The following is a 17,656-nucleotide window of genomic DNA, read 5'->3' as shown; positions in this document are numbered from 1 at the left end:
TGGATTAGTTTATAGCTCCACATAGTTTCACTGTTTACTCCTCTTTATCAAGCTGTGCTAATGACCATATTTTGTACATTTGGTCTTCAAAATAGCAGGATAGCTGCCAACATATTGAATAATGTCCTTTCATTCAGAGTGCACGCTGTGGCAGAACATAATCAAGGGGGCTGATATGAAATGAGAAAAGTGTGGTAAAATATTTATATTCCTGGAATTATTTAGACTAACAGTTGCGAATTGCAATATCTATAAAAATAATTGGGATTATCATTTTAGCCGGAAGCATGCAGCCCCAGTTCTGCATCGCTACAAAAAGGCATGGCATGACATGATTTTGGGTGTCAGCAGCTCTGATTCTGTGTTTGCTCCAGTTCTCATTTCCCTGAAGCATCTGACGAAACTAGAACAACCATACTGAGCTGAACTGCGGTCTCTCCCACACATTTTTCGCAGTTATTAATACTATGAAATCTGGAAGTTCCAGAGGCCTATCTTAGTACAGCAGAATACTGTCCCTTGAGCTCCCAGAGTGCTGATGATGGTCTAATGTCCCTACATTTGCTGTATGTATTTGTTAATGAGGAAGGGCAACCTAGCAACAGTCTTGTGTCTGTGAAAATATGTCCAAGGATAATTTTGTTTTCTGCAGCTGGGTCTTTTTTTTTCTGAATTTTTTCTCCCCAGTTGTACTTGGCCAATTACCCCACTCTTCCGAGCCGTTCTGGTCGCTGCTCCACCCCCTCTGCCGATCTGGGGAGGGCTGCAGACTCCCACATGCCTCCTCCGCTTCATGTGGAGTCGCCAGCTGCTTCTTTTCACCTGACAGTGAGGAGTTTTGCCAGGGGGACGTATCGCGTGGGAGAATCACGCTATTCCCCACAGTCCCCCTCCCCCCTGAACAGGTGCCCCGACCGACCAGAGGAGGTGCTAGTGCAGCGACCAGGACACATACCCACATCCGGCTTTCCACCCGCAGACACGCCCAATTGTGTCTGTAGGGACGCCCGATCAAGCTGTAGGTAACACGGGGATTCGAACCGGTGATCCCCATGTTGGTAGGCAATGGGATAGACCGCCACGCCACCCAGATGGCACTGGGTTTTATATTTTGTAGTTATTGCCATTGCACATATCGGTGATGATATCATTTTGCTCACCGGCTTCATTGTCGATATCTTGGATATGGCAGCACCGCTGGACACAGCTGTACAATGTTATCTTATGGAGTTGCAGAGCATAAGCATCAGACATGTTCCAACAAATCCAGTTTAGCCCAATAATCAAAACCACGCATTTGTAAGTGAAAATAGAGTGCAAGTTAAAAAGTTATTACCCGAAATGTCTTGTATCAATGGTCGGTTGCATTGCTAAGCTACTTTCTGGTTCGGCTTGCAGGAATGACCAGCCTATGTTTACTGTAGGTAGTAGTAACCTTCAGTAAACTAGCCAGCCAGTGTAATTGAGAAGCAATAGATAATTGGAAATCATGTCTGCACTCTGAGGCACTACAAGGGTTGTTTTTTTTTTTGTTTTTTTTTAAAGGACTTGTTTGGTTGCCCCGTAAAATGCCATTATAAAACTGTATCGAGTGGTGGTCCTTTCCAAAGTCTCTAAAATGAAGTTGGTGAGTGTAATGATATAATTGATATGGACGATAGCAAAAACTACAATCATAAGACCCAGGTTGTAAGATAACAGAATTTATCCTTTAAATGTAGGCTGGGGGAAAAAGTAAAACTGAGGCAGAGGCAATGAGGCACGGTGGCCCAGTAGTTAGCGCTGTCGCCTCACGGCAAGAAGGTCCTAGGTTCGAACCCCAGGGTAGTCTGGGGTCATCCCAGTTCGTTCTCTGTGTGGAGTTTGCATGTTCTCCCCCGTGTCTGCGGTGGGCTTTCTGCGGGTGCTCCGGTTTCCCCCACCATCACAAAGACATGCATGTTAGGGTTAATAGTCCTGTCTGTGCCCCTGACCGAGGCATGGCAAGATGAACTGAAGTTGGTCTCTGGGCACTGCACGGCAGCTGCCCATTGCTCCTAGCTACACAGCTAGGATGGGTTAAATGCAGAGAAGAATTTCCCTTCGGGGTATATCAAAATCAAGTCAAAAAAAAAATAGAGTATCAAAATCAAGTCAAAAAAAAAAAGAGCTGTTCTCTGGGAGGGTTAGGTTGTTGTGGGGCAGAGGTTTTGACTTTGGAAATGAGGGATTATTAGTGAACAGCTACAGATGGAACAGAGCACCATCATAATCTGAAATGTGATATTTTAATGTAAATTCTTGACAAGAGAAAAGTATCCCTGCTGAGTCAGCCAAATGCATGTTTTTTGTTATGCAACACCACAGGCTGTTTGGGGACGAGTCAGACCTCAACTTCTGGACAGTTGCAGCCCACTACCTTCAATCATTTGCCCATGCTCGCCTACTTAGCGTGCCCACAGCAGAGGGCCCGACCCAGAGTGAAGGAATCCATCCCAGCCCCCAGAACCACCTGGATATTTGTCATGACACCCTGTGTGAAAGCTGTTACTTCCAGGTGAGAGAGAAGGTTTATTTGTGTGCATGCATGCTTGTAATATACATGTGCATTTATAGCCACGTGTTTGGGAGCAGAGGCATGAACATGTGTTGTCTGTGTCTATTTTTGTATCTATTTACCCCCCCCCTTTTTATCCCAATTGTACTTGGCCAATTACCCCACTCTTCCGAGCCATCCCGGTCACTGCTCCAACCCGTCTGCCGATCCGGGGAGGGCTGCAGACTACCACATGTCTCCTCCGATACATGTGGAGTTAGTTGCCAGCCACTTCTTTTCACCTGACAGTGAGGAGTTTCACCAGGGGGATGTAGCGCGTGGGAGGATTACACTATTCCCCCCAGTTCCCCCTCCCCCCCGAACAGGCGCCCTGACTGACCAGAGGGGGCGCTAGTGCAGCGACCAGGACACATACCCACATCCGGCTTCCCATCCGCAGACACGGCCAATTGTGTCTGTAGGGACGCCCGACCAAGCCGGAGGTAACACGGGGATTCGAACCGGCGATCCCCGTGTTGGTAGGCCACGGAGTAGACCGCCATGCCACCCGGACACCCCTTTTGTGTCTGTCTTTACAGTCTTACTTATTAAGGGTAGTAGACATCTCTAAATGGTCTTAGCATTCAGCATTGAAAAAGCTCCTTGGGAGCAGTACAAAGACACCAAATTACTGTCCTTAAGTCAGATCACGTTGTAACAGACCAGCAAACTGTTCCCAGTGACCCATGAAGTCAGTAGTATTGCCTCAGTCACTCCACATGAAAACCACGCACACGCAAAGCAGACATAGACGCACGCAAAGGCCACATACAGATACACACATTCCATTATCAGTGACTGTGTGACTCCTCCGTTGTCTCACCAAGCCCAGGTCCCCGGCAAACAGGTTACACTTGCAAACCTTGGAGGGTCAAACCAATTTGACACACTCATGCTGTACCCTTTTCGATTACCTAGCATCTCCTCCTCTCTGCTCACCTTGGGTCTAGACCCCCCCCCCAATAAGCGGGGGGGGGGTGGCCCTTATTGTTAGCAAACTATTTTTTTGTCATTGGTGAACTGAATGTGTCTTTGAGGACATGGCTAAAAGGAGGGAGTCAATAAAAGGGCCCAGCCTCAATAAACATTGCAGAGAGTCTTATTTCAACTTTAATTATCGACCCAACACCCCCCGTAATTTTAGAAAAGTTTCCTGAGAGGAAGGTTATTGATTGGTCCGCCGCTGTTTTGTCTGCCTGCATCACACTGCCGGTTGGCATGGCAGCGATACAGCCAGCCAACACAAAAAATCTGCCTGTTTGTTGCTTAGGAGACAGTGGAGGTTTTTAATCAAAGATGCAGTATTTTTTATTTTTTATTTTTTGCAGTCCTAATGAACCCGACATTCTTTCATTTGTCTAACTGAATTTTCAGACAGGAACGGTAAGGAATATCGTGACTTTTTTTGGATTTCTCTTTTACAGAATAATTAAAACGGTGTACCTGTGAAGTAAAACTTCACCTTTTTTCTTTTTTTCTGGGTGACGGACAGTATATTCTTTTCCATTCAGCCCAATGTACCCTAGGCTTTAAAGGAAAAACATTTCCATTTTTAGATGGAACACGCATACTTACTAATGAGAAATGTCTAGTCACTTCTAGTTTAGCTTCGAAACTTGGCATAGCAAAGTACCCCAACAAGTGGACTGTGTAATTGCAGATTTTAGAGGTGCATTTATTGAAAAGTCTGAAATAATTTCCACTTTATTCCTGGGTTATTTTAAGACTTGTATATGGACCGCACTCCACTCTGAATGTTTGGTTCCCTGTAAATGTATGGCAGACACCGTAATCAGACAGTTAATTCTCTCAAAGTGCCGAGTGGGGCGAAACTGAGTGCTTTCTGCACTTGCATCAGGCAGCCATAGTCTGAAACAGTTTCTACAACAGCCCAACTTTTTTTTTTGGAATCCCCCCCCCTTTTTTTTTTTCTCCCCAGTTGTATCTGGCCAATTACCCCACTCTTCCAAGCCGTCCTGGTCGCTGCTCCACCCCCTCTGCCGATCTGGGGAGGGTTTGCAGACTGCCACATGCCTCCTCCGATAAATGTGGAGTCGCCAGTCACTTCTTTTCACCTGACAGTGAGGAGTTTCGCCAGAGGGATGTAGCGCGTGGGAGAATCATGCTATTCCCCCCAGTTCCCCCTCCCCCCTGAACAGGCGCTCCGACCGACCAGAGGAGGCACTAGTGCAGCGACCAAGGCACACACCCACATCCGGCCTCCTACACAGCCAATTATGTCTGTAGGGATGCCCGACCAAGCCGGAGGTAACACAGGGATTCGAACCTGCGATCCCCGTGTTGGTAGGCAACGGAATAGACCGCCATGCCACCCCGGACGCCCTAACAGCCCAACTCTAATATACACATAACTTCAGTGTGGAGCAGCTCTGAAGCTGCTTAACTCATTTGTTGTCTCTGTGAGGGTTCATACTGATGGCTGTGGCACAGAGAATTCATCATCACAAACTGGATGAAAAGTCTTTCTTTTTTTTTAAGCTACACACGAGTGGGTTTGCATGCATTTTAGCATGCAACCCACCAACATGCTTTTCAATCACGAATTCCCCTTCAGTGATGTTAATGTGCACACAAACAGACACACACACACCCAAATACACACACTCTGACACAAAATCCTTTATATCTTTCTCCTTAGTGCTTACATCAAACCCATGAACTCTCATGCTTTGGAGAAATTATTCTGTTTATCAGCGTAATTTCAGCCTTCCATGACAAACTTTTGTTCTCTGAAATCGCTGCTCACACGTTTGTCTGACGTCCACCAATTTTCCTTGTAAGTGACATGAAATCCAATCACTGTGAGAGTCACCAGATTAAAAGGGTTGGGTGGTAACATGAGGCAGTCGACACAATGCTCTATAACTACTCCTGAATATTTTCAAGACATACGAGACAGCACCCTTCTCTCTCTCTCTCTCTCTCTCTCTCTCTCTCTCTCTCTCTCTCTCTCTCTCTCTCTCTCTCTCTCTCTCTCTCTCTCTCTCTCTCTTCTCTCTCTCTCTCTCTCTCTCTCTCTCTCTCTCTCTCTCTCTCTCTCTCTCTCTCTCTCTCTCTCCACAGAAGTTCCAGCTGGATCGGGTTCATCTGCAGGAGGTGAAGCGGTCAAGTTATGAGCACACCAAGAAATGTGCTGACCAACTCCTTCTTCTAGGCCAGGTTAGTATTGCATCACCTGCACCGCCCCCCTCATACCTACCCTTCCATTCAGTGTGAACACAGGTGTATTCCTAAAGATATGCACTCTTTCCCAGATACTATGAAAACATAACATGCTTACAACTGTAAAGGCCTCCTCTCAACATACACACCCGTCAGCTGCACATCAGTTGAGAGTGGTCATAGCAGTAAACACATAGGTGGTGTTGAGCATGGCTGAGCAAAATGGGGGATGAAGGCTGCTCCTTTCCTCCACAGAAAGACAATCCAAGGAAAATGGGAATGCCTCTCACCCCCCTCTCTGCCTTTCTCTCCCTCTCAAACTCTCTCTCGGTCTGCCGTCATAGCAATTTGCTCCCATCTCAGTGTTATCACTCGGTCTCTAATTGGTGGTTGCAATCAGCGGGCCCCATGACATCTGAGAGGCTTGTTAGAGACCAAGTAGAGAAACAGGTTGCTGTGAATTACTGGAGAGTGCAGTCCTGTAATAGGCTGTTGGGCAGAGTCCAGCATGTACTGATCCCGCTGTGATCTGGGCCTTCATCTGCAGTACAGCATGCCTGATGAGAAGTCAGATAATGATCACAATTTCATGTGTCTCTTATCTCACTCAGCTCTCCACTGTTTACCTGCCTGTGCCATACACATCTCACCCCTCGCTCTTCCTCGTGGCCTCTCTCTCCCTCTCTCTATCTCTGCCGTCCCGTCTCACCCTCAGACGGATCGGGCGGTGCAGTTGCTGTTGGAGACGAGCGCCGACAACCCCAGCTACTACTGTGATTCGCTGAAGGCCTGCCTGGTGACTACCATCACTTCCTCAGGCCCCTCCCAGTCTACCATCAAACTGGTGGCCACCAATATGATCGCCAATGGAAAGCTTGCAGGTTTGACAATGCTAATGATACCTGTAGCAGACCTTTACTTTACTGTTTGAATGTTACAACAGGTAGAATAGAGAATTCCTCATGTGATCACACTTAAGAATCCTGATGCGGATATCTTAATATCTTAACTTAAGTGAAACACATCAGAGTTCACTAGCATTAGCAGTAATCAACCTTATACCTCGCTTGTGTTTACCTTGTCTTTCCCCTCTCCATTTCCTCCCCCGTGTGTCAGAGGGTGTGCAGCTGTTGTGTTTGATTGACAAGGCGGCCGATGCATGCCGCTACCTGCAAACATACGGGGAGTGGAACCGCGCTGCCTGGCTGGCTAAGGTAAGTCAGCGTGACCCAGTCCATCAGTACACCACATCAGATACTGAAGATTGTTTATAGCTACAAGTGTGAGCATCCATCCATTTGTGTGTGTGTGTGTGTGTGTGTGTGTGTGTGTGTGTGTGTGTGTGTGTGTGTGTGTGTGTGTGTGTGTGTGTCACTGTATATCTTTCGTTTTTTTATCTCATGTTTTACCTTTCGGCAATGTGATTGTGTTTAACTTGGTTACCCAAGAGAACCCCTGTTTGCAGTAACTTCCTGTTGCAGGGAAGAAAAAGGGCTTTTTATGGTTTGTTTCTTGTTAAAACACAAACACCGACCACAGGCATCATGGCACTCATCGATACTATGCTATAAAAACAATAACGGTACGGCACAAGCACAGCACCAACTGTCTCACAAGAATTTCAAGAAGAAAACTGGAGGTGGGAATCCCTTATACCCGCGTGTATAGGAAGACACTCAGTCTGTCTTGTCATAGTTGGTTAACATTAGAACGACCAAGGCGGTCATTTTGACAGTTTGGAGTTTTCAAAGTGATGGACAGGCTGCTTACTGCCCAATGACTGCTGGGATAGGCTCCAGCCTCCCCGTGACCCTGAGAGCAGGATATGTGGTTTGGATAATAGATGGATGGATGGGTTTTCAAAGTTTACTAACTTTGTGGGGAGAAAAAAGGTACAGACCTGCCGCTCCCTGAATGCTCCTAAAATTGCACATATTTGCATTAAAATGGGTTTTAGATCAATTGCACCAAAAAAAAAAGTTATAAGATCTACCTAAAACAACCGTAAGCGGTCGTAATTTGTGCGTCATCGTGCGCATCATGTCACTATTTATGACATGTGTTTGGTCGCATCATTTCCTTCGCGAAGTTCACTGCTCTGTCCTAGAAAACAACTAGCGTTCCCCAGTGCAGAGTAATAGTCTAAACTTGATTGTTGATTATTTACAACATGTCTGGTTACAGACACACCATGACTACCACCGAGGCGTTGTAGTATTTACTGGCGTTGGACAGCAGAGATTTCAAATTGTTTGAAAAATAGTATTAAAGTTTTTAAAATGTTCATTCTGGTGTCAGTCGCTTCTTAACAGACATACTAACATATTCAATTCAATTCAATTTTATTGTCATTAAAAACAATGTGCAGGCACATGTTAAAAATGAAATGAGGGCTGTGGCTTCACCAAACAATGCAAGACAGACACAGACAAACACAGCAAACACAGTATAAGATATACACACATGAAGACCAAAAGCTAAAAATAAGTTAAAAGAGAGCTGGAGTACAAAATATTTAAAAATATCTACAGACATTCAGTGGGTAGCCAGGTTCAGGTGGGCAACAGCTTGTGGAAAGAAGCTGTTTTTGAGCCTGGTAGTGCGGGCTCTGAGGCTCCTGTAGCACCTCCCAGAGCACAGGGAGTGAACAGTCCATGGTTGGGGTGGGTGGGATCTCTGCTGATGCTCAGACCCCTTTGAAGGCAGCGTTTGTGATAAATGTCTTTTATGCCTGGGAGCTGGGTACCGGTGATATGCTGGGCCGCCTTGACGATCTGCTGCAGAGCTTTCTGGTCTACTGAGGTGCAGTTGCCGTACCACACTGAGATGCAGATGGTCAGGATGCTCTCTGTGGTGCAGTGGTAGAAGTTACAACATGTGTAATACTTTCAATTGGGTACTTATCTTGACAGCATATAGAGTTTAAAAACTGGTGGTCATTTTGACTACCCATGGTCGTTTTAGGTAGGAGTGAAATCCCCGTCGTTCTAGTGTTAAGGACCTTCTTCAAAGAGCAAGGCTTACTCACCATCCAAACCTCAAACCCGGGTGCCAAGCACCACTGTTTTGGGCCACTGGCCACCCAGCAGCTGTACTGAAGCAGTTCTGCATTAGGCTACTCTTTCAATTAGGGATGAGTACCGAATCCCGGTATTAAATGGGTACCGGTTCTAAATTATTGAAGACCATAGTATTGATAAGCTGCGACGTTAACAGTTCTGCTGTTGGTACTGGAGATAAGAAAATAAATGTCCTATTTATTTAGGCTACATGAACATTATCTTGCACCTTTTATCTCACCAACTCGGTTTCTAATTTGCAATAAAATTAAGACATTTGTCTGTGTTGCATTTTCGCTAGTCCATGTGGGAGCCGAGGGAGCGCTCGCTGCCTCTCTCTCAAACGCGTACACACACACACACAGAGCCTGCTCTTAGTCACGATGGCGGAGAGAGAACTAAAAGGTCAAAAGTCTGGTTATACTTGACTAGAGTCAATGCTGACAATGCTCGATGCCACAAGTACCAGGTTTTTGCATGTTGGGGCAGAAACACAAAGCAGTCTTTCAAAGCAGCTAGTGAAAGTGCATCAGATGCAGGCGGAGAAAAGCACAGTTTTCGGCTGCCTGGCTTGTAGTTCATCTCCCGTTGCCCCATCCGCCTTGGGTATGTTATGTATGCTAGCAGCCTAGAGCCCACACGGCATTAACTAAATTATACAAACGTGGGTTAACGCTCTGTCCAGACATGAGAAAATAAAGCAGTGTTAATTCTGTTCTTTATTTGTTTTGTTTTTTTCTCTTAAAAAATAACAAAAACGAACCGATAAGAGTACCACTAAAGTACCAGATCGATAAGCAGTATTAGTAAGAGTTGTGGTACCGTTAAAATCTTAACGATACCCACCCCTACTTTCAAGTGCTCGGCCTATTCATGTGTGTGTTACAGGTCCGTCTTAACCCATCAGAAAGCTCGGATGTTTTGAAGCGCTGGGCCGAGCATCTCTGCTCCCCTCAAGTCAACCAGAAGTCCAAGGCCATCCTGGTGCTCCTCTCTCTGGGCTGCTTCCACAAAGTAGGAGAGATGCTCCACAGGTGAGGCGTCGCTCCAACCCTAGCCCTATCTCAGACTTACTCATCCACTTGATCTCTTCATGCTCTCTCTCTCTCTCTCTCTCTCTCTCTCTCTCTCTCTCTCTCTCTCTCTCTCTCTCTCTCTCTCTCTCTCACACACACACACACACACACACACACACACTTTCATGGTCCACTTTTTCTGCTTTTTGACCATACCCTTCCCTTCACTCAGCTGTTCATCATACACAACCAGTAATGGGTTCCATCTGAGTTCAGGAGAAATAAAACACTTCCTCTGACAGCAGTTTGTTCTCTGCTGACTTATTTCTCCTCAACATTGATGTGCTCTTGTTAGATGCTGCCTACTTGCTCTTCCTTCAGAATGAAGCAAGTGCCCGCATTCTTAAATGCGTCCGGTAGTAAAAGCTCTAGCAGTGGATGAGAGGCAAATTTACAACAGGGTTGACGTATGCTGGAATATTCCAGACATTAAGCCAGGGATGATGCCAATATCTGACAATAACTCTATCATTTTCTCCTCCCTCCTCCCCTATCTATCCACCTCTCCCTTGCCCCCATCTTGACAGCATGAGGTATTTTGACCGAGCAGCACTCTTCATCGAAGCCTGTCTGAAGTACGGAGTGATGGAAGCCAACGACTCCTCCAATATCCTTTTCCCATTACTGGGCCCCAAAGACCATTCATAACTTTGACAATGCCCGTCTGCGCGCTCTGCTAGCAGACGGGGCAGATAGGAGAGCTTTTTTCCACAGCAGGTCAATTTAGCTGCTCAAAGCACATTGTAATACAGCTCTATCCATTCGCCATAGAAGACAGTCATCACAGAGGTAAGTTTAAGCGACCTAGCTAGTTGAATAGCATGAAATTAAATCCAGATTAAAAAAAATATTACCTATTAAAAGATGTTACAGGACATTTTTGAAAAGTGAAAGCTTGCTTACCTTACACCCACTGACTAGTTTCACTTTGTGTCACTTTGGATATAGAGGGAGTTTATCATCAAAACACAGTGTGTGTCCTTGAGGCCTTACAAACATGTTGAATGCATTTCCTACCTTGATGGATGTGGTGCCTCACTACCACCGAATACTGAGTTGCCTCACCAATATTTACACGTTTTCTTTGTGTTTTTGTTTTCTCCATTCTGTATTATGGTCAGGCTTATCTTTTTTTACCTTCATTATAGTGGCTTCACGTCGTCTGGTTGACAAGTTTTTTTCTTCTTCTTTTTCACGAGCACAGGGGGTGACGTATTACACCCCCTGTGCTCGTGGCGTGCAAGTGCGTCCTCATGGCCGTGGCTGCGGGGGGGGGGGGCGGATGTGGGTGTATGTCCTGGTCACTGCACTAGCGCCTCCTCTGGTCAGTTGGGGCGCCTGTTCGGGGGGGGGAGGGAGAACTGGGGGGAATAGCGTAATCCTCCCAAGCACTACGTCCAAGGCTAAGCGTTTTCGGTTTTTACCAATTTTCACCGAAAAATACCCAGATTTTTTAAAAGGAGCAGATCGGTCTAAACTGATTTTCACCTGGATTTTATGTTTCCACGGATCCAAAAGTTGTTCCTGTTTGTGTGAGGTTATGCAACAGTGTCCTCTTATGGCGAAATTCGGCATGCTGGATGGCTTTGAAAAATAAAAACCGAAAACGCTGAGCCTTGATCTACGTCCTACTGGTGAAACTCCTCACTGTCAGGTGAAAATAAGTGGCTGGTGACTCCACATGTATTAGAGGAGGCATCTGGGAGTCTGCAGCCCTCCCCGGATCGGCAGAGGGGGTGGAGCAGCGACCGGGACGGCTCGGAAGAGCGGGGTAATTGGCCGGGTACCAAAAATATGTGATACAAAAAAAAATATACCATGACTTGCTTTTTCTACTGTACTGTACCGCCACTAGTGGTCAAAAACTGCATTAATGCAGCGTATGATATGAAATACAGTTTAATCCAGCGTTTTTCTCCTTGACATGAGAATCACATAAACTTATAGGGGCGGCGTTTGTGGACTACGCCCGGTTGTTACGCTCCCTGGGCCTGAGGGAGGGCGCTGCTCTGTGGGCCTCGAGGGCAGGCAGCCCGGGAGAGCAGTTGATGGAGGAGCTGTTCAAAGGAGAAGGCGCTGTGCCGGAGGCCGTGCCCTGTGAGGAGGGGGTGGAGCTGTGCCCGGAGAGCACCGATTGACCACTATGACTGCGGGAAAAGGAAAGAGTTCCTCTCCGGCGCAAGGGACCGCTCTTTGCATCGGTCAACTCTGCTGTCGTGGAAGAAAGTGTAAATTTGTCTTTGTGTTATTGTCGAGGGGGAACAACGCCACCGTCCCGGCGTTTAAAGCAAAAGAGGACAGACAAGGAGTGTCCTCCGTGCTGCGTTGTCCGTTTATCACTGGAGTCTGCTAGTGTTTCTTATGTCCGATGTGAGCAGTTTGCGCGTGTGTGTGTGTGTGTGTGCACACGTTACCTTTAAACCAGTGACGGCCCAAAAGAATTTCACATAGTCCTTCCCTGGGTAAATGGAGTGATGCTCATCATCATTGTCTCTCTCGCGATGGTTTAGCATTATGAAACTTCTCTGACGTGTGTTGGATGGTTATTTTTTGGTTTCACTTTATTTTGTGTGCCTGTTTGATGAAGAATATTTTGCAAAAATACTGTGTACGTTCCGCGTGCAAACTTTCACTTCACCAACCTCTAGAGTCCAAGCTGAAATGATTGCACAGCCAGTTCATTCCTAGATCATTTCCTGCTTTATTTTCTAAATGCACTAGTACAGAACCTTAACGAAAGAGAGTTTATTTTTGCACTTTTCATTCAGTTAAATGCATCGTATTGCGTGACTGATTATTTTGGTCCAGCATTTGTAACTGAGACACAAAGCAGAATAACAGCCCTGATGTATGCACAGTGAACTGGGTGTTTGAACCACAGAGGGTAATGCAGTGCACGTGACTGACCAAAGCCTGATACCTCAGAGGGCATAACAGCCGTTGTACCCTCAAAGGCAGTGAATCATCCAAAACTATATTGTAACACCCCCCCCACACACACACACACACACACACACACACATTCTGTTGGAGGAGGGACTTTTCCACTGCCCTCAGTGTAGTTGTTTATGAAGCCGATACGAGTTGGAGTTTTCTGGGTTTTTTGGGGTTTTCTTTGTTATATTCCAGTTAAAAAAATAAAAAATTATGATAATATTGAAAGTTCTGAACATTCTCATTTTGTGATGAAAGCATGTGTTGTGCTGTACAATTTCTAATGTATGTGGCAAAAAAAAGGAAAAGATTAGATATTGAATTGTTTTGTAACTAGTTTTTATCAGAACACAGTATCCTTCACATGCCAAAATGCAGCCGTATGGGTCCCATCAACAGACACCGCTATTACAAATCTGTCGCACAATTTAGAAACTGGGTGTTTTTTTCTGTCTCCTCCTAATCTTTCAACAATATCAACGAATGGTCAAAAACGTCATGGACCAATCAATGTGAATGACATTTTGTGCACAGTGATTGTGTGTTTAATTGCTTTGTAAGCTGTTAAGTTGTGGTGAAATGACATAGTACCTACGTCCGCAGGACCGTCATTGTGTTATCGTCTTACAGAGATTTGCCGGTGCTGTTCCTCTGTAACACCGACTGACCCCCAGGCAGTATCACTATGGCCCACCCAGTCCTATTTGGGGTTGCAACTGCTATTTCCCATGAATCCATTTCACTTAACCTCACTTAGCATACAACCTTTAAGAGGACTGGGATTGTCATATTGCCCAACTGCTAATCGTGTGATGTGTGTGTAGTTGCTACTACATATCCACCCCCCCCTTCATATCATTCATTATTGTAGAATAATCTGCTGTATTTGTCTTTGATGGTTTGTCTCTAGAGTTCCATTAAAACTTCTGCAATGCTTTCTAGTGTGGTGCCCTCTCCTGAGTAATGCTGTTTAAAAGGTGTATATACAGAGTAAAGACAAGAGACCTGCCTTTAAAGTTGTGAGAAGACAAAAAAAAATAATTGTAACGTGTCAAAAGAAACAGTTAAGCCTTTTTTCAATGTTATTGGATCACTGTTTACAACATAACCTTTAGGATTTAAGAATTTTCTTGGGGAAAAATAGATGTGTATATATATATATATACACACACACACACATGGACGGCAATAAAATCTAAGTAATGCAAACAAATGGTGTTGTTTTGTGTTTAAGCTCGCTGCCACAAGAGGGCGCTCAAACACTTGGTTAGAGGATCTGTGAGGAAGTGGATCGGCTCGTTGTTATAAATACTGGATATATCAAGTGTTCTTTGAAATGGGCTCTTTTGTTTCGAACAAGGTGGACGGGGTTTAAATGGTGATTCATTTATCAAGCGAGTCTTTAGAGTTAATTAGTTCCTGAGCTGCCTTAAGAATGAATTACCTCTTTCCTGCGGCGCTGTGGGGAGGGGGACTAACAGCTGCCTTCGGCTCACTGGTTAGGTCCGGCCATTTTCCCCCTTTTCTTTGCCTCAGATTTATTCATTGACGCACACTCTGTTTCTTCTCTTGCAAAATCCAGAGCACAAAGAGAGGAAAAGCGGTCCGAAACAGGCCCACACAAATGGCTTGATTGTGTTCCTATAATGGCTTAATGAATGGCTGCTGGAGAGCAGATCCAGCCGTTACAGCCAAGCCATCAGTATGCAGGGCCGGACAACAGGAATTCTGTTCTCTCCCTTTAAGCCAAAGGCCTCTTGTATTAACCATCACCCTGCTATCCCCACTGGTCAATTCTCTCTCCCGTCTGGGATTTTCTAGCCCTCCTTATTGCATATTTCTCCTTTTACTGTACCCACAGACAACTGAAAGCACATCCCTGCTATACACTATACACTTTTCGAGCTGAATTTGCATTGAAACGCACTCATCCAGAAGACGCTTCTCTGCGAAGCAGCTTGCAAGAAAGTCAGCAATTAGAAGACAAGTTCATGTTACCAGCTGGTAGGGTTGATACCTATGTGGAGAAATAAGGGACGCGCCGCAAGTCCTTCACACACGCGTCCCGGCTGCGGCACTTCCTGTGGTTGCTCCTCCAAATTTGCCACTACATATATTGTAGCGAATTCGGGGGACAACGCAACCACAGGAACTGCCGCGGCCGGGAAGCGAACCCGTATCGCCCGCACCGCAGGAGGCATCGCTAACCGCTAGACTAAAGGGTCAGACCCGCCAGCCAGCGGCCAGCGTGTCTTCTTATCCATGCACGTTACACTATATATCCAACTCGCTTATCCTGGGGTCAGGGGAATGCTGGAGACCATCCAGTAATTCTTTAATTGACAGTACAAGTCTGTTTCATGCCTTAAGCATTATTTTTTTCCTTGTTTGTTGAGCACTTTCCCCACCGTTGAGTTTTTCATTTAACTAAGTTATATGTATATATGAAACGACGTGTACGAAAATACAGGGCAAATCGCGTCCCTTATTGGGGTCAATACGGGACGCAGCATTTTATTTTCCAGTACAGGATGACCCCGTATTGTAAGGGACGGCTGGCATCTAGTACCAGAGAGCCCAGTGGTAACCATTTTACCTATGGAAGCAGCTCGTGAACCTGGCTCCTCACGGGCTCCTCTAGCTGTGCCTGTGCCCCCTGCACATTTTCAAGGGGGGGGGGGGGTTCGACAACTTTGCGACCGAGTTCTTTTAAAAACAAACGCTGTAGAATTACATTACATGTTAAATTTTCTTATTTTTTTATTGTAAAATATATTTTTCTGCGCTCCCGCCACTGTTTTGTTTTAGCCACGCCCCTGTGTTGTATCATGTGGTTTTGCCCATGAGGTTTCGTTTGAGGTAGGATTTCACAGAAACGCCGTCGACCGAGATCCGAGCAAGACCTTAAAAAATCCATCTTTTCGTAAAAAGTTTTTAAGTGTGTTTTCCTGATGTGTCAGCTTGCTTTTCTGGGTTGTTGGCTAGCTAAAAACGCAAGTCAGACGAGCTAACGTTAGCTTCGTTGAGCCAATGCAAAAGCTTTGATATCATTGTTAGCATTCAGTCAGGATATGATGCTAATTACAATATGTGACAATATGAAAATGAGCAGTCTGCTTCCAATTACAGGTTTAAACTGTTAACAGCAAACACACACAGCAGTTGTGTTTTCTCATCTATGACACCATTATCCCCTTGTTTTTGGACGGGAATGCTTCAGGTTTTCCGCAAGACTCGCCTCCATCTGCTCCGTGGCTCTCGCCTCTGGTTTCCCCTCCTCCTCCTCCCTGCAAAGATGGCATTCAGCGTTCAGAGTAGCTAAAACGACAAGACTGAAAACTGGTAGGATCGTGAGTTTTGTCTCGTCAGTGTAATTTGAAAGTCGGCGGATCCTGAAGTTTATGCCACAGCTACAGAGTAAGCTGTTGCAAATCAACCAAGTGCATTAATATCATTGTGCATCTGTGTTGTGGAGATGCTTAGTGCAGCGAGTCATCCACTTCCCATGAGCACATCCCGCCCCGGGGTTGACAGACAGCTTTACCTAAGATGAGCAGGTCTATGCTTGCTCCCTGTTGGTGTTGTTCCTCACCAGCTACGTTGTCAGCTCTCACCTCACCAAGTGGTAGTCCATTCCTCAGTTTCTTTACAATAGCTAAACCCCCCCCCCACCCCCTCCCCATTACAATTCTCCCACTGGAGTTTATTTATAGCCACATACATGATGACAAATCTGTCCTAACCTGGCAATGTGGTTGATGTATTAGCTGTGCTGACATTCTGTTTAATCTTTGATATTCATGACCGTGTTTGTAATAAGAGCTGTAAAATTCTTTCAGGTGCTCACCTCAGTTGCTCAGGATGTCAGGATGTTTCTTACAATCTTGTGACCACGATTTGTAGTCCAAATGAACATAAATCAGTCGTGCCTTCATTAACCTAGCTATGGACATCTCTCTCACCTTCCTCCCCAACATTCACTTTCTTCTTCAACTCTCTCCACTTGGCAACTAGATCCACACTCGTAAAGGTCATATCCGTTTCTCACACTCTATCAGCCTCACCCCCACATCACCTTCCTTTGCCCACATCTGGGGGTATCATCTGGCATACCAGGAAGCCAGGGCCCACAGGCCTGATCTCATCTGATCCACAATCAACAGTGCTGCGGATTGGCTGGAATTGAGATTCCTCAGTCTGCTCAGCTCGTGCTATTGGTTAACGTCCAGCTGTGCCCGGTGTTTACTCTCACTGACTGGCTGTCCGGTGGAGCTGGGGCGGTGCGGGACATTGCTGGGGGCTGCAGGTGATGTTTATGTTAAAGGTATTCAGGCCCTCAGCTTTATCTGATTCCATTTAGATGAATGTCACAGTGCTCAGCAGACCATGGCATCACCTCACCGCAAGCACCACACTGCTTCTATTTAAGAGAGGCTGGCGAGGGAGCAGGGGAGGGAAAGGGGGGGTTGGGTGGGCGGTGTAGAGATCGGGGCAGCATAGGGGAGCAACAGGATCTCCGGCAAATTACCGTGCGATGACATGCTGTTATCAACTCTCTGTAATGACTTGTGGACAAGGTGATCTTTTAAACAGCTTGTGCTGTCTCTGAAACAGCTCTTTTGTGGCTTCCACGCCTGCATGCTGCGGTCAGGGCCGTTATTTACAAACGCCCAAGGAATCAATGCGAGCATTGTGCCAGGAGTGTGGAGCTGCTTTTGTCAATAACCACAGAGACATATTCCACTCCTACACAGGCTTTTGCACAATTCAACACCGCTAATCCCCAAAGAATGATCTTTTGAGAAGGTGTGTGTCTGTGTGTCTGTGTG

The 17,656-nt window shown here is 45.9% G+C and overlaps 1 protein-coding gene across 1 annotated transcript in view; it reads left to right on the top strand.

Moving 5' to 3' along the window:
• wdr11 (WD repeat domain 11) overlaps nucleotides 1-13,764 on the top strand; it is a 114,696-nt gene extending 100,932 nt beyond the window's left edge. The window contains exons 23-29 of the mRNA XM_056291656.1: nucleotides 2,347-2,536; nucleotides 5,660-5,755; nucleotides 6,474-6,639; nucleotides 6,875-6,972; nucleotides 9,706-9,851; nucleotides 10,421-10,500; nucleotides 11,829-13,764. Of these exons, the coding sequence (XP_056147631.1) occupies nucleotides 2,347-2,536; nucleotides 5,660-5,755; nucleotides 6,474-6,639; nucleotides 6,875-6,972; nucleotides 9,706-9,851; nucleotides 10,421-10,500; nucleotides 11,829-12,031 (979 nt within the window). The 3' untranslated portion in view covers nucleotides 12,032-13,764. The remainder of the gene's footprint in view (nucleotides 1-2,346; nucleotides 2,537-5,659; nucleotides 5,756-6,473; nucleotides 6,640-6,874; nucleotides 6,973-9,705; nucleotides 9,852-10,420; nucleotides 10,501-11,828) is intronic.
• Nucleotides 13,765-17,656: the final 3,892 nt, after the last annotated feature.

The sequence above is a fragment of the Lampris incognitus genome, chromosome 13 (genome assembly GCF_029633865.1).
Source record: "Lampris incognitus isolate fLamInc1 chromosome 13, fLamInc1.hap2, whole genome shotgun sequence".
In the NCBI taxonomy this organism is placed as follows: domain Eukaryota; kingdom Metazoa; phylum Chordata; class Actinopteri; order Lampriformes; family Lampridae; genus Lampris; species Lampris incognitus.
Note: the sequence above shows the minus strand (reverse complement) of the source record. Positions and strands in the feature narration are given on the sequence as shown.